Source organism: Somniosus microcephalus, chromosome 7 (assembly GCF_052327205.1).
Source record: "Somniosus microcephalus isolate GS21.2 chromosome 7, FLI_Smic_1.0, whole genome shotgun sequence".
NCBI lineage: Eukaryota > Metazoa > Chordata > Chondrichthyes > Squaliformes > Somniosidae > Somniosus > Somniosus microcephalus.
This window is the reverse complement of record NC_140993.1, coordinates 232745548-232762504: the sequence shown is the minus strand read 5'-3', so window position 1 is coordinate 232762504 and position 16957 is coordinate 232745548. Positions and strand designations below refer to the sequence as shown.

Below are 16957 nucleotides of genomic sequence, written 5' to 3'. Positions count from 1 at the left end.
TCCCCTCGACATGTTTGTCCACTTTCGTTTGCTGCAGCTTATTTGATCCCCTGTCACATCTTTCTGGTTAGTTTCATTCATGTGTCTCACTATTTACTGCAGCTCCAATGTAAATTCATATAATGTATATTGGTTGGCCTCTCATGCCATTGCACCAAGGGTCATCTTCAGATGAAGCAAGGTTAGAGGGTGGACCATAACCGGACCAAGGCATAGAGATGTAATTCAGTTCCCCATTTTGAAGTCATATATTCTCTGTTTATTTTTATTATATCTTGATTTGATATTATTATTTATGGTTAAATAGCAAAAATGACAGCAATTTGGGGAGCAGAAAAGTAGAGTTGGTTGGAGTGTAGGAGTTTCTCTATAGTACAGGCCAAGGAGCTGGGAGATGCAGAACTGAGGCGTTAGTGTTACCACTGCCATTACACTGTGACAAGTTTACATGGGCAATTTCCATGATCAATTTACAGCTAGAAAGTACGTACGGCATAAGAGTTCTTTAAGATATGGATAGATTAGTTATTACTTACTTCTCCAGTTGATTGTGATTATATTTTATATGGCTTTATTTTCCCCTGTGCACTATTTAATTGTATCTGTTAATATGCACAAGTCAACTGTCTGCTATGTTTTAGCCTGTTTAAAATGAACAGATTAATGTCTGTATCATAACAACAACTTGTATTTATATAGTGCCTTTAACATAGTACAACATCCCAAGGCACTTCACAGGAGTATTATAAGACAAAAATTTGACACTGAGCCACATAAGGAGAAATTAGGGCAGATGACCAAAAGTTTGATCAAAGAGGTAGGTTTTAAGGAGTGCCATAATGGAGGAAAGAGAGGTAGAGAGGTGGAGAGGTTTAGGGAGGGAATTCCAGAGCTTAGGGCCGAGGCAACAGAAGGCACAGCCACCAATGGTGGAGCGATTATAATCAGGGATGCTCAAGAGGGCAGAATTAGAGGCGCACAGACATTTCGGGGGGGTTGTGGGGCTGGAGGCGATTACAGAGATAGGGAGGGGCGAGGCCATGGAGGGTTTGAGTGATAAATGGCTTATATATTGTGGAACTAAAACTAGGTGAAGGGGAAAGAAATTAAAATGGATGGAGAAGACACTTCTGGAGTCTATTGGACTGAGCTTTACACTGCTGAAGGGAATCAATAACATGCTGGAGAAATAAACAATCCAAATTTGTATTGAAAGGGACAATGGGATTATCATATGTATTGATCCCTGCAGAGTCCAGCATACCAATTACTGACTGCAGAGTATGTTCCTATTTTAAGCAGAATGAAACACTCAAAAGTCAGCCTGACACAACTCGGTAGATTCATTAAGTAGTCAAGCTCTATATATAACTAAAACAATGGAACTTAAATAGCTGCCAAGAATGTGTTCTAACACAATGACTCAAATCAGGAACCAAAACTAACAGGCATACAGGAATTGGTCTTCTCAGCTATGTGACGGTGGAGGTCATTACAGCTTCATCCCTGCTGCCACTCAACATTCACACTTACTCATTTCCTAATTTGGGTTCATTTGAAATGAACTCAAATGAACTCTGGTTCATTTTTCATCTCCCAAGCCCAGGAGTGTTGAGGCTTATTGCAAGACACCAAACGGCGCCTTGGCTAAGATCAGAACAAGACGAGAAATCTGCTGATCTGTATAACTCAGTACCACATTGTAATATACATGAAGGGTGTTGTATTTACAGGAAACTTTCTGGTATCCGGCACGGACGGGACCGACGTGGTGCCGGTTCATCAACAATTCCGGATAACCGAACGCTATAGTAAAAGATATGGAGCTCAGAGCTCCGTATAAAGCAACAAACCCTGTTGCTTAACAGCTTCAAAACAATCGGCACAAGTTGCAAGCATCTCTGTAGCTTAGCAACAGCTTCAGCTACACCCTTGCACAGCAACAAATGGAGTAAAAAAAAGTAATAAAAGTTATCTGAACCGACTCCTGAATTTTGCCGATGGATAGAGCGTTCCGGTTATTTAGGGGGCGGTTAATCGAAAGTTTCCTGCAGTCACTAAAAAATAACATACATATAATTTATGACCACTTGCATGTTACAAGCTCCATCATCTCAGAGACATCCTCTTAATTAAGTTATAATATCCAGTACGGTTGTGATTTCACGGGTGTGCTGTTCTACAGTAAAGCAGTGTAAATGAACTTAACAGGGACGCCTATGATAAAATTAGGGCAAACAATACCAAAGAAAATGATACAGAATGTAGCAAGTGTAGTGGAAAGGTGGACAGGGAGATTAGATGGTCCTAAAGGGACTATGAAAAAAGGTGAGAAGGGATTATAAAAGGAAATGATAAGCAATTTTTAAAAAGTGAAAGAATATTTAAAGCGAGGGTAATAGTGCTCAGGGATAAAGGAGGGCTTCTAATTGGGGATGGTATTTCAGAGATTTTATAAATGATAGGGGGAGTGAAAATGTAGGTGCACAAGAGGGGGATATGGGACAACTGTTAAAGATAACTGTAGAAAAGGAACTGGTTCTAAACTAAATTAGCTAAACTCAAGCTGGACAGTCACTGATGGCGCACAACACAGGCTGTTGAAAGAAATCAAAGAGGAGATAGCAGAGGCTCTGGCCACAATTTTTCAACCCTCTTTAAATGTGCAAATTGTACCATGGCACTGAAGAGTAACTTATGTAATGTTTCTGGTCCAGAACAGACAGTTGTCTATAGTTATCCAAACTGAATAACTATAGACCAGTTAATCTAACGTCAGTTATGGGATTGAGCATTTAGAAATGCATGGGCTAATCAAGGACAGCTAGCGTGGATTTGTTAAAGGCAATGTTTGACAAATTTAATAGAGTGTTTTGAAGAGGTGACTGATTGCACAGATAAAGAGAATGCAGTAGATGTAGTGTTTATCAATTTTCATAAGGCGTTTGATAAGGTGTCTCTAAAGAAACTTGGTATAAGAAGAAATGTAGTAGCATTGATAGAACATTGGTGAATGGACAGGAAACAGAGAGTTAGGGCAAATGGACATTGCATGGATTGAAGAAGGGTTGGAATTACATAGGATTACATAGGATATACGGCACACAACCAGGCCATTCGGCCCAACCAGTCCATGCTGGTGTTTATGCTCCACTCGAGCCTCCTCCCGTCTTTCCTCATCTAAATCTATCAGCATAACCCTCTATTCCCTTCTCCCTCATATGCTTGCCTAGCTTCCTCTTAAATGCATCTGTACTTTTCGCTTCAACCACTCCCTGTGGGAGCAAGTTCCACATTCTCATCACTCTCTGGGTAAAGAAGTTTCTTCTGAATTCCCTATTGGATTTCTTGGTGACTATCTTATTTTGATGGCCTCTAGTTATGCTCTTCCCCACAAGTGGAAACATTCTCCCTGTATCCACTATATGAAAACCTTTCATAATTTTAAAGACCTCCATTAGGTCACCCTTCTTTTTTCAAGAGAAAAGAGACCTAGCCTGTTCATTCTTTCCTGATATGTATACCCTTGCATTTCTGGTATCATCCTTGTAAATCTTCTCTGTACCCTCTCCAGTGCCTCTATATCCTTTTTAGAATATGGCGACCAGAACTGTACACAGTACTCTAGTTTGGTCTAACCAAGGTTCAATACAGGTTTAGCATAACTTCCCTACTTTTCAATTCTATACCTCTAAGAATAAACCCTAGTGCTTGGTTTGTTTTTTTTATGGCCTTGCTAACCTGTGTCACAACTTTTAGTGATTTGTGTATTTGTACTCCGAGATCCCTTTGTTTCTCTACCCCACCTAGACTCGCACTCTCCAAGTAATAAGTGACCTCCCTATTCTTCCTACCAAAATGTTATACCTCACATTTATCTGTGTTGAACTCAATTTGCCAATTATATGCCCATTCTGCAAGTTTATTAATGTCCTCCTGCAATTTGTTGCCGTGCTCCTCAGTATTGACTATCCCCCCTATATTTGGTGTCACCCACAAATTTAGAAATTGTGTTTTTGATTGCAAAGTCTAAATTGTTAATGTAAATTGTGAACAACAGTGATCCCAGCACTGATCCTTGTGGAACACCACCACCCACCTTCTGCCACTGTGAATAGCTACCCTTTACCCCTACTTTCTGCTTTCTGTCTTGAAGCCAGCTAGCTATCCATTCTGCTACTTATCCCCTGACTCCACATTCTCTGACCTGGTGGTCATGGCTCCATATTTGTTTTTGGTTTACAGATGGTTTGGGCTAGAGTATAGATAGCACAATTGAAATTTGTTAATGACATGGAAGTATGGAGTTTGACCAGCACTGAGGAGGACTTTATTCAATATTCAGGAAAGATAGGCAAAAAGGAAAGGGAGGTGGGGTAGCATTACTGGTTAAAGAAGGGATTAACACAATTGTAAGGAAGGATATTGGCTCTGATGATGTGGAATCTGTATGGGTAGAACTGAGAAATACCAAGGAGCAGAAAACGTTAGTGGGAGTGGTATATAGACCTCCAAACAGTAATGCAGAGGTTGGGGATGGCATTAAAAGGGAAATTAGAGAAGCATGCAAAAAGGGCACAGCAGTCATCATGGGTGACTTTAATCTACATATAGATTGGGCTAACCAAATTAGTAACAATACTGTGGAGGAGGAATTCCTGGAGTGTTTACGGGATGGTTTCCTGGACCAATATGTCGAGGAACCAACCAGAGAGCAAGCCATCTTAGACTGGGTATTAAGTAACGAGAAAGGATTAATTAGCAATCTTGTTGTACGAGGCCCCTTGGGTCGGAGCGATCATAATATGATCGAATTCTTCATTAAGATGGAGAATGAAGTAGTTGACTCAGAGACTAGGGTCCTGAATTTAAATAAAGGAAACTACGATGGTCTCAGGCGCGAATTGGATAGGATTGATTGGGGAATGTCACTCAAAGGCCACATGGATGAACCACAGAATTTGTTCATCCCTGTTTGGCATAAAAATAAAACAAAAAAGGTGACTCAACCGTGGCTAACGGGGGAAATTAGGGATAGCATAAGATCCAAGGAGAGGACATAAAAATTGGCCAAAAAAAGCAGTAATCCAGAGGATTGGGAGCAGTTTAGGATTCAACAAAGGAGGACAAAGGGATTAATTAGGAAAGGGAAAATAGAATATGAGAGTAAGCTTGCAGGGAACATAAAAACTGACTGTAAAAGCTTCTATAGATATGTGAAGAGAAAAAGATTGGTGAAGTCAAGCGTAGGTCCCTTGCAGTCAGAATCAGGGGAATTTATAATGGGGAAAAAAGAAATGGCAGACCAATTAAATACATATTTTGATTCTGTCTTCACAAAGGAGGACACAAATAACCTCCTGGAAATGTCGGGGAACATAGGGTCTGATGAAAGGGAGGAACTGAAAGAAATCAGTATTTGTAGGAAAATGGTGTTAGGGAAATTGATGGGATTGAAGGCCGATAAATCCCCAGGGCCTGATAATCTACATCCTAGGGTACTTAAGCAAGTGGCCCTAGAAATAGTAGATGCATTGCTGATCATCTATCCAACATTCGATGGAATCTGGAACAGTACACATGGATTGGAGGGTAGCTAATGTTACCCCACTATTCAAAAAAGGTGGTAGAGAGAAAACGGGGAATTACAGACTGGTAAGCCTGACATCGGTAGTGGGGAAAATGCTAGAGTCCATTATAAAAGATGAAATAGCAGAGCACTTGGAAAACAGTGACAGGATCGGACAAAGTCAACATGGATTTACAAAAGGTAAATCGTGCTTGACTAATCTACTGGAATTTTTTGAGGATGTAACTAATAAAATAGATAAGGGAGAACCAGTAGATGTGGTGTATTTGGACTTTCAGAAGGCTTTCGATAAGGTCCCACATAAGAGATTAGCGTGTAAAGTTAAGGCACATGGGTTTGGGGGCAAGGTATTGGCTTGGATAGAGAACTGGTTGGCAGACAGAAAGCAAAGAGTTGGAATAAATGGGTCTTTTTCCGAGTGGCAGGCAGTGACTAGTGGGGTACCGCAGGGATCGGTCCTTGGACCCCAGCTATTCACAATATATTTTAATGATCTGGACAAGGAAACTAGATGTAATATCTCCAAATTTGCAGACGACACAAAGCTGGGTGGGCGTGTGTGCTGTGAGGAGGATGCTGAGAAACTACAGGATGATTTGGACAGGTTGGGTGATTGGGCAGAAGCATGGCAGATGCAATATAACGTGGATAAATGTGAGGTTATCCACTTTGGTGTCAAAAACAGGAAGGCAGATTATTATCTGAATGGCAATAGATTGGGAGATGGGGAAGTGCAACAAGACCTGGGTGTCCTTGTGCACCAGTCGCTGAAGGTAAGCATGCAGGTTAAGAAGGCAAATGGTATGTTGTACAGGGCCTTGGTGAGACCACATCTTGAGTATTGTGTGCAGTTTTGGTCGCCTTATCTGAGGAAGGATATTCTTGCCATGGAAGGAGTTCAGCGAAGATTCACTAGGCTGATACCTGGGATGGCAGGAATGATGTATGAGGAGAGATTGGGTCGATTGGGCTTGTACTCGCTGGAGTTTAGAAGAATGAGAGGGGATCTCATTGAAACTTATAAAATTCTGGCAGGACTGGACAGACTAGGTGCAGGGAGAATGTTCCCGATGGTCGGGGAATCCAGAACCAGGGGTCACAGTCTAAGGATAAGGGGTAGGCCTTTTAGGACAGAAATGAGGAGGAATTTATTCACCCAGAGAGTGGTGAACCTGTGGAATTCTCTACCACAGAAGGCAGTAGAGTCCAATTCATTAAATATATTCAAGAAGGAGTTGGATATATTTCTTAAGGCTAAAGGGATCAAAGGGTATGGGGAGAAAGCAGGGACCGGGTACTGAACTTGGATGATCAGCCATAATTGCATTGAATGGCGGAGCAGGCTAGCGGGGCCAAATGGCCTACCCCTGCTCCTATCTTCTATGTTTCTATGTTTAAAAGACTTCAGGGAAATAGAAACAGGTTGAAGGTATGAACATGTAGGTGGATGATTCAATTTAATGTGGATGTGTATGAGACAATACCTTTTAAGAGGAAAGTCAAGAAATGAGAGCATACACTGATCAAAAAGACACTGAAGAGTGTGGCTGTACAGACATCCCTCTAGGTTTAAATACATAATTTCCGGAAAGTGCGAGTGCAGCTAGATAAAACTATTAAAATGGCCAACCGTATTTTCAGTTTTGTAAATAGGAACATAGACCACCAGAATAAAGACATAATGATAAATTTGTACAAAACATTGGTTAGGCCACAGATCAGGTACCGTGTGCAGTTTTGTGCATCCCTTCATAGAAAGGAAACCAAAGCCACAAAGAGCGCACAGTGTAGGTTCATCAGAATTAAAACAGGATGGGAAACCATAGTTATGATGAAAGACTCGAAAGACTGGAACCATTTCTACTGGAGCTAGGAAGGCTAAGAGGAGATTTAATACAGGTTTCTAAAATTATGAAGGGTGTTGATGGAATTAAGAGAGAAAGACTATCTCCTCAGTTACGAGGGGTCATCAATTTAAAATAGTTAGCAAGAGAGGTAGGAGAGAGGTTAAGGAAAAAAAAAATCCTTAAACTGAGGATTGTTAGTGCATAGAATGTTTTGCCAAAGGGAATGGTTGAGGCACAGACCATTGCAACTTTTGAGGGATAATTGGATAAATATTTGAAGCAGTTGAATATACAGGGGTATGTCAACAAGGGCAGACGTCGACGATGAAGTCCAACACCACCTTCAGTGTGCCAGTGCAGCCTTCGGTCGCCTGAGGAAGAGAGTGTTTGAAAACCAGGACCTCAAACCCGGCAACTAAGCTCATGGTCTACAGAGCAGCAGTGATACCCACCCTGCTGTATGCCTCAGAGACATGGACTATGTACAGCAGGCACCTCAAAGCACTGGAGAGGTACCACCAATGCTGCCTCCGCAAGATCCTGCAAATCCATTGGCAGGATAGGTGCACCAACGTCAGTGTTCTTGCTCAGGCCAACATCCCCAGCATCGAAGCTTTGACCATGCTCGATCAGCTCCGATGGACGGGTCACATTGTCCACATGCCCGATATGAGACTCCCAAAACAAGTGCTCTACTCGGAGCTCCGGCACGGCAAGAGAGTCCCAGGTGGGCAGAGGAAACGCTTCAAGGACACCCTCAAAGCCTCCTTGAAAAAGTGTAACATCCCCACGACACCTGGGAGTCCCTGGCCCAAGGCTGCACAAAGTGGAGGAGAAGCATCTGGGAAGGTGCTGAACACCTCGAGTCTCTTCGCTGGGAGCAAGCGGAAGCCAAGCGCAGGCAGCGTAAGGAGTGCACGTCAACCCAAGCACCCCACCCACCCGCCCCTTCAACCACCGTCTGCCCCACCTGTGACAGAGACAGTAAGTTCCGCATTGGACTAATCAGTCACCTGCGAACTCATTTTTAATGTGGAAGCAAGTCATCCTCGGTTCCGAGGGGCTGCCTAAGAAGAAGAATGGGGAGAGAGCTAGGCAGTGGAATTAGTTTTGGGTTGCTCTAGCAAAGAATTGGCACAGACATGATGGACCAAATAAGCCCCTTTCAGTGCTGTAAACTCATTTGGTCCTATAGTTTGAAGTATAGTCTCTTACCTGGGTTCATTATTGCAATTTGTTTCAGCAACATTCCACTAGGAAAAGTGTTAATGGAACATTGATAGGTGCCTTCATCTGCAGCTGTTGCACTGAACATAATATCTCCATTGATGGATGATGAGAGAAATGTAACACTTTGGTTGTATGGAAAGAAAATGTGCTCCCCAAGTTTGGGGTTAAACACAGCAATGTTGTGCTTCACACCATCAACGAGCTTCTCCCAGGACAACTGGATCATTTTGTTGTTCTGAGGATATGCACATCTCAGCATGACTACATCCTGGAGTTTAACTGCAGAGTCCACATTCTGGTATCCCTCACAAGTCACATCTGAAATATCAAGATTTTAGAAGTTTACTGCAGGAAAGCTGCAAAGCATAGTATTCATAATACATGCTACAAAATGTCACCATTGAGCGTTACCAGGTCAGATATATCACGGGCCAGAGGCAGAGTTATGGTTTTCTACTTCATTCCAAGAGGGAGCCTCATAGGAACATAGAAACATAGGAATCGTTTGACAAAAACAGACTTAGGTGCATCGAGTTCGCCTTCTATTGGTAGCAATCAATCTTGACCAATTAGTCTTCAACAGACTCAGAAATGACACAAGGAAGCATCCAGTAATGGAGAGCTTTGGGTACCAAAGGTCCAAAGTCACCTGTTCCTTCCGAGCATGCTGCACTCACCACATAGCATGTCTCAAATTACTCAAATACTGTATCCCAAAATGTTATTTTCTGAAAGAAATCTATCTCATTTGCATTTGAATGAATCAATACTAACTGCTTCCATCTCCCTAGAGCGCCTGTACACTCACTCACTGAAATATTGTTTCCACAGATTACTTCTGAATTTATCTCCCTTCAAGCTCAGGCCATGTCCTTTGGTTCTGCTGTTCTGGACAAGGTGACATAGCTTGTCATGGTCTGCATTATCTAGTCAAGTAATTTTCTGCAAGTATTTTTTATTCCAGACCACTGCATTTGCGATTTTCTGAGTAAGATTGCCAATTAGAGCCAAACCACCTGCATTTTTGCACTGCTCACCCATACTCATAGGGAAAGGAATTGAGTATCATTTCACTTTACATAAAATTATATATTATGACACTGACAGCCAACGGAGGAGAATTTCAAACCATAGTCATTGGCTAAACTCAAACCTAGATTATATTGGTAGAAGGACAATATGCGAACCCACTCTACCATCGGGTTACCCATGTCCAAGCTCCTGTTTAGAATCTAAATCTTATAATTAATTTTCAAATTACCCACAAGAGTCAGGAGAACATAACGTTAAATCTATTCTATGATCAAACGGAACAGATTTTTCCTTATTTCCTCATACACATCAACTGTTGTACAAAGTTTACAGTGACAGTATGGCAATACATACAAAACTTGGAAGTATAGTGAACAGTGAGGAGGATAGTGATAGACTTCAAGAGGACATAGACAGGCTGGTGGAATGGGCGGACACGTGGCAGATGAAATTTAACACAGTAATGTGCAAAGTGAGACATTTTGGTAAAAAGATTGAAGAGAGGAAATATAAACTAAAGGGTACAATCCTAAAGGGGGTGCATGAACAGAGAGACCTAGGGGTATATGTGCACAAATCGTTGAAGGTGGCAGGGCAGGTTGAGAAAGCAGCTAAAAAAGCATTTGGGATCCTGGGCTTCATAAATAGAGGTATGGAGTACAAAAGCGTGGAAATTATGATGAACCTGCATAAAACACTGGTTCGACTTCAACTGGAGTATTGTGTCCAATTCTGGGCACCGCACTTTAGGAAGGGTGTGAAGGCCTTAGAGAGGGTGCAGAAAAGATTTACGTAAAATGATTCCAGGGATGATGGACTTTAGTTATGTAGATAGACTGGAGAAACTGGGGTTGTTCTCCTTAGAGCAGAGAAGATTGAGAGGAGATTTGATAGAGGTGTTCAAAATCATGAGGGGTCTGGACAGAGTAGATAGAGAGAAACTGTTCCCATTGGCAGAAGGGTCGAGAACCAGAGGACACAGGTTTAAGGTGATTGGCAGAAGCACCAAAGGTGACATGAGGAAAAACCTTTTTACTCAGTGAGTGGTTTGGATCAGGAATGCACTGCCTGAAAGGGTGGTGGAGGCAGACTCAATCATGGCTTTCAAAAGGGAGTTGGATAAGTGTATAAGAAGGAAAAGAATTTGCAGGGCTACGGGGAAAAGGCGGGGAGTGGGACTAGCTGAGGTGCTCTTGCAGAGAGCCGGCACGGGCGGCCTTCTTCCGTGCTGTAACCATTCTCTGATTCTATGTCTGTCACTGTACTTTACACCAGAGGCTGGTGTTTCTGAATCAGAACAGCAGTATGGGGGGGGTGGTGGGGGGTGGGTTGATGGGTGGAAACATGTCCATTGAGGTTTAGCTGCAAATTAAAGCAAAGGGGAAATGTGACCTCAAAGTGGGGTGAGAAATGTTTTTAACAAGACAGGAAGTTTCTTTGAAATAACAAAAAACTCCTTTGAAATAACAGAAATTATGACTGAGTGTCAAAAAATTAGTTTCTGTTCCCTATGTAAGTACAGTAGTTTAATTACTGTAATTGGCAACAGTATACAGGCTGCACATTTTGAAAGGTTTGCTAAACTTTTCATGCCAAAATTGGGAAGGCCTTAAAAGGGCACCATCGAAATGTAAAAAAATAATTGGTGGTGGAGATGGAAGAGTTATATTTCACTGTGACATTGCAGGTAAATGGTGAGCTCTGGATTTATCAATACTGGTATTCTCATGTCATTTCTTGTACCTGAGCTGCTGAGATTATGCTTTCTGCAAAATATCTATGTGCATAACTGTAACATATTAAAAGTTTTGCACGTAGTGAGCACTTCCAGGAAGTAACGCTTAATTACTACCTCCCATCATGCTACTTCCGTCATGCTTAACTGTCATGTTTAAATGACAGCCAGTGGCTCAGTTGGTAGCACCCTCACCTCTAAGTCAGAAGGTTGTGGGTTCATAAGAACATAAGAAATAGGAGCAGGAATAGGCCACTTGGTCCCTCGAGCCTGCTCCGCCATTCAATAAGATCATGGCTGATCTTGGGCTCAAAGCGACTTCCCTGCCCGCTCCCCATAACCCTTCACTCCCTTATCTTGCAAAATCTGTCTATCTCCACCTTAAATGTATTTAATGACCCAGCATCCACGGCTCTCTTGGGCACAGAATTCCACAGATTTACGACCCTCTGAGAGAAGAAATTCCTCCTCATCTCAGTTCTAAAAGGGTGACCCCTTATTCTGAAACTGTGACCCCGAGTTCTAGATTTCCCCACGAGGGGGAACATCCTCTCTGCATCTACCTTGTCGAGCTCCCTCAGTATCTCAAATGTTTCAATAAGATCACCTCTCATTCTTCTAAATTCCAATGAGTATAGGCCCAACCTGCTCAACCTTTCCTCATAAGTCAACCCCCTCATCTCTGGTATAAACCTAGTGAATCGTCTCTGAATTGCCTCCAATGCAAGTATATCCTTCTTTAAATAAGGAGACCAAAACTGTATGCAGTACTCAAGGTGTGGTCTCACCAACGCCCTGTACAGTTGTAGCAGGACTTCCCTGCTTTTATACTCCAACCCCCTTGCAATAAAGGCCAGCATTCCATTTGCCTTTTTGATTACTTGCTGTACCTGCATGCTAACTTCTTGTGTTTCATGCACAAGGACCCCCAGATCCCTCTGAACTGTAGCATTTTGTAATCTACCTCCATTTAAATAATAATTTGTTTTTATTTTTCCTGCCAAAGTGGATAACTTTCGCACTTCCCCACATTATACTCCATCTGCCAAATGTTTGCCCACTCACTTAGCCTGATATCCCTTTGCAGATTCTTTGAGTCCTCAGCACAACTTGCTTTCCCACCTATCTTTGTATCATCCACAAACTTGGCTACATTACACTCGGTCCCTTCATCCAAGTCATTAATGTAGATTGTAAATAGTTGAGGCTCTAGCACCGATCCTTGTGGCACCCCACTAGTTACCATTTGCCAACCAGAAAATTACCCACTTATCCCGACTCTCTGCTTTCTATTAGTTAGCCAATTCTCTATCCATGCTAATATATTACCCCCAATTCCGTGAGCTCTTATCTTACACAGTAACCTTTTATGTGGCACCTTATCGAGTGCCTTCTGGAAATCCAAATACACCACATCTACTGGCTCACCCTTGTCCACCCTGCTTGTTACATCCTCAAAGAACTCCAGCAAATTTGTTAAACATGATTTCCCTTTCCTAAAACCATGCTGACTCTGCGTGACTGCATTATGATTTTCCAAATACCCTGCTACTGCTTCCTTAATGAAGGCCTCCAGCATTTTCCCAACGGCAGATGTTAGGCTAACTGGTCGATAGTTTCCTGCTTTGTCTCCCTCCTTTTTTAAATAGGGGTGTTACATTTGCGGTTTTCCAATTTGCTGGGACCTCTCCAGAGTCCAGGGAACTTTGGTATATTGCAACCAATGCATCCACTATCTCTGCAGCACTTCTTTTAAGACCCTGGGATGCAGGCCATCTGGTCCAGGGGACTTGTCATCTTTTAGTCCCATTATTTTACCAAGTACTTTTTCCTTAGTGATAGTCTTTAGTTCCCCACTCCCTGTGACCCCTTGATTATCCATTATTGGGATGTTGTTAGTGTCTTCTACCGTGAAGACAGATACAAAATATTTGTTCAGAGTCTCTGCCATTTCCCCATTCCCCATTATTAATTCCCCAGTCTCATCCTCTGAGGGACCAATGTTTACTTTAGCTACTCTCTTACTTTTTATATACCTGTAGAAGCTTTTACTATCTGTTTTAGAAACATAGAAGATAGGAGCAGGAGTAGGCCATTCGGCCCCTCGAGCCTGCTCCGCCATTTAATGAATTCATGGCTGATCATCCAAATTCAGTACCCTGTCCCTGCTTTCTCCCCATATCCCTTGATCCCTTTAGCCTTAAGAAATATAAGAAAGGCCTCAACTGCCTTCTGTGGTAGAGAATTCCACAGGTTCACCACTCTCTGGGTAAAGAAATTCCTCCTCATCTCAGTCCCAAATGGCTTACCCCTTATCCTTAGACTGTGACCCCTGGTTCTGGACTCCCCCGCCATCAGGAACATCCTTCCTGCATCTAGTCTGTCCGAGTCCTGTTAGAATTTTATAAGATTTAATGAGATCTGCTCTCATTCTTCTAAACTCTAGCGAATATAAGCCTAATTGACTCAATCTCTCTTCATACGTCATTCCTGCCATCCCAGGTATCAGTCTTTCTTGCCAGTTTACTCTCATAATTTAACTTCTCTCTCCCCCCTCCCCTCCACGCTCTCCCCCCTCTCCCCTCCATATTCTCCCCCTCTCCCCTCCACAATCTCCCCTCCACACTCACCCCCTCTCCCCTCCACACTCACCCCCCTCTCCCCTCCACACTCACCCCCATCTCCCCTCCACACTCACCTCCCTCTCCCCTCCACACTCACCCCCCTCACTCTCCCCTCCACACTCTCCCCCTCTCCCCCTCTCCCTCCACACTCACCCCCTCTCCCCTCCACACTCACCCCCCTCTCCCCTCCACACTCACCCCCCTCTCCCCTCCACACTCATCCCCCTCTCCCCTCCACACTCACCCCCTCTCCCTCCACACTCACCCCCCTCTCCCCTCCACACTCATCCCCCTCTCCCCTCCACACTCACCCCCCTCTCCCCTCCACACTCACCCCCTCACTCTCCCCTCCACACTCACCCCCCTCTCCCCTCCACACTCACCCCCCTCACTCTCCCCTCCACACTCATCCCCCTCTCCCCTCCACACTCACCCCCCTCTCCCCTCCACACTCACCCCCTCACTCTCCCTCCACACTCACCCCCCTCACTCTCCCCTCCACACTCACCCCCTCTCCCCTCCACACTCACCCCCCTCTCCCCTCCACACTCACCCCCCTCTCCCCTCCACACTCATCCCCCTCTCCCCTCCACACTCACCCCCTCTCCCCTCCACACTCACCCCCCTCTCCCCTCCACACTCATCCCCCTCTCCCCTCCAACACTCACCCCCCTCTCCCCTCCACACTCACCCCCCTCTCCCCTCCACACTCACCCCCCTCTCCCCTCCACACTCACCCCCCTCACTCTCCCCTCCACACTCATCCCCCTCTCCCCTCCACACTCACCCCCCTCTCCCCTCCACTCTACCCCTCACTCTCCCCTCCACACTCTCCCCCCTCTCTCTCCCCTCCACACTCTCCCCCGTCTCCCCTCCACACTCTCCCCCCCACACTCTCCCCCCTCTCTCTCCCCTCCACACTCTCCCCCGTCTCCCCTCCACACTCTCCCCCCTCTCCCCTCCACACTCTCCCCCCTCTCCCCTCCACACTCTCCCCCCTCTCCCCTCCACACTCTCCCCCTCTCCCCTCCACACTCTCCCCCCACTCCCCTCCACACTCTCCCCCCTCTCCCCTCCACACTCTCCCCCCTCTCCCCTCCACACTCCCCCCCACTCCCCTCCACACTCTCCCCCACTCCCCTCCACACTCTCCCCCCAATCCCCTCCACTCTCCCCCACTCCCCTCCACACTCTCCCCCCTCTCCCCTCCACACTCTCCCCCCTCTCCCCTCCACACTCTCCCCCCTCTCCCCTCCACACTCTCCCCCCTCTCCCCTCCACACTCACCCCCCTCACTCTCCCCTCCACACTCACCCCCTCTCCCCTCCACACTCACCCCCCTCTCCCCTCCACACTCACCCCCTCTCCCCTCCACACTCATCCCCCTCTCCCCTCCACACTCACCCCCCTCTCCCCTCCACACTCATCCCCCTCTCCCCTCCACACTCACCCCCCTCTCCCCTCCACACTCACCCCCTCTCCCCTCCACACTCACCCCCCTCACTCTCCCCTCCACACTCATCCCCCTCTCCCCTCCACACTCACCCCCCTCTCCCCTCCACTCTACCCCTCACTCTCCCCTCCACACTCTCCCCCCTCTCTCTCCCCTCCACACTCTCCCCCGTCTCCCCTCCACACTCTCCCCCCTCTCCCCTCCACACTCTCCCCCCTCTCCCCTCCACACTCTCCCCCCTCTCCCCTCCACACTCTCCCCCCTCTCCCCTCCACACTCTCCCCCTCTCCCCTCCACACTCTCCCCCCACTCCCCTCCACACTCTCCCCCCTCTCCCCTCCACACTCTCCCCCCTCTCCCCTCCACACTCTCCCCCCACTCCCCTCCACACTCTCCCCCCACTCCCCTCCACACTCTCCCCCCAATCCCCTCCACTCTCCCCCACTCCCCTCCACACTCTCCCCCCTCTCCCCTCCGCACTCTCCCCCCTCTCCCCTCCACACTCTCCCCCCTCTCCCCTCCACACTCTCCCCCCTCTCCCCTCCACACTCTCCCCCCTCTCCCCTCCACACTCTCCCCCCCACACTCTACCCCCTCTCCCCTCCACACTCTCCCCCCTCTCCCCGCCACACTCTCCCCCCTCTCCCCTCCACACTCTCCCCCCTCTCCCCTCCACACTCTCCCCCTCTCCCCTCCACACTCTCCCCCCACTCCCCTCCACACTCTCCCCCCACTCCCTTCCACACTCTCCCCCCCTACACTCTCCCCCCTCTCCCCTCTACACTCTCCCCCCTCTCCACTCCACACTCTCCCCCTCTCCCCTCCACACTCTCCCCCTCTCCCCTCCACACTCTCCCCCTCTCCCCTCCACACTCTCCCCCTCTCCCCTCCACACTCTCCCCCTCTCCCCTCCACACTCTCCCCCCTCTCCCCTCCACACTCTCCCCCCTCTCCCCTCCATACTCTCCCCCCTCTCCCCTCCACACTCTCCCCCCTCTCCCCTCTCTCCCCCTCTCCCTTCCACACTCTCCCCCTCTCCCCTCCACTCTCCCCCCTCTCCCCCTCCACACTCTTCCCCCCTCTCCCCCTCCACACTCTTCCCCCCTCTCCCCCTCCACACTCTTCCCCCCTCTCCCCCTCCACACTCTCCCCCTCTCCCCCTCCACACTCTCCCCCCTCTCCCCTCCACACTCTCCCCCCTCTCCCCTCCACACTCTCCCCCCTCTCCCCCTCCACACTCTCCCCTCCACTCTCCCCCTCTCCCCCCTCAATGCTCTCCCCATCTCCCCTCCACACTCTCCCCCTCCACACTCTCCCCCGCCACGCTCTCCCCCCTCCCCCCTTCACGCTCTCCCCCTCTCCCTCCCCCCTCCCCCTCCACGTTCTCCCCCCACGCTCTCCCCCCTCCACGCTGTCCCCCTTCCCCCCTCCACGCTCTCCCCCCCC

At 46.9% G+C, this 16957-nt stretch overlaps 1 protein-coding gene across 2 annotated transcripts in view; it reads right to left on the bottom strand.

Moving 5' to 3' along the window:
• cd226 (CD226 molecule) overlaps positions 1 to 16957 on the bottom strand; it is a 72742-nt gene that overhangs the window by 42039 nt on the left and 13746 nt on the right. For both annotated transcript variants that reach the window (XM_085993437.1, XM_085993438.1), the window contains exon 2: positions 8653 to 8985. In XM_085993437.1, coding sequence (XP_085849563.1) covers positions 8653 to 8985 — 333 coding nt within the window. The remainder of the gene's footprint in view (positions 1 to 8652; positions 8986 to 16957) is intronic.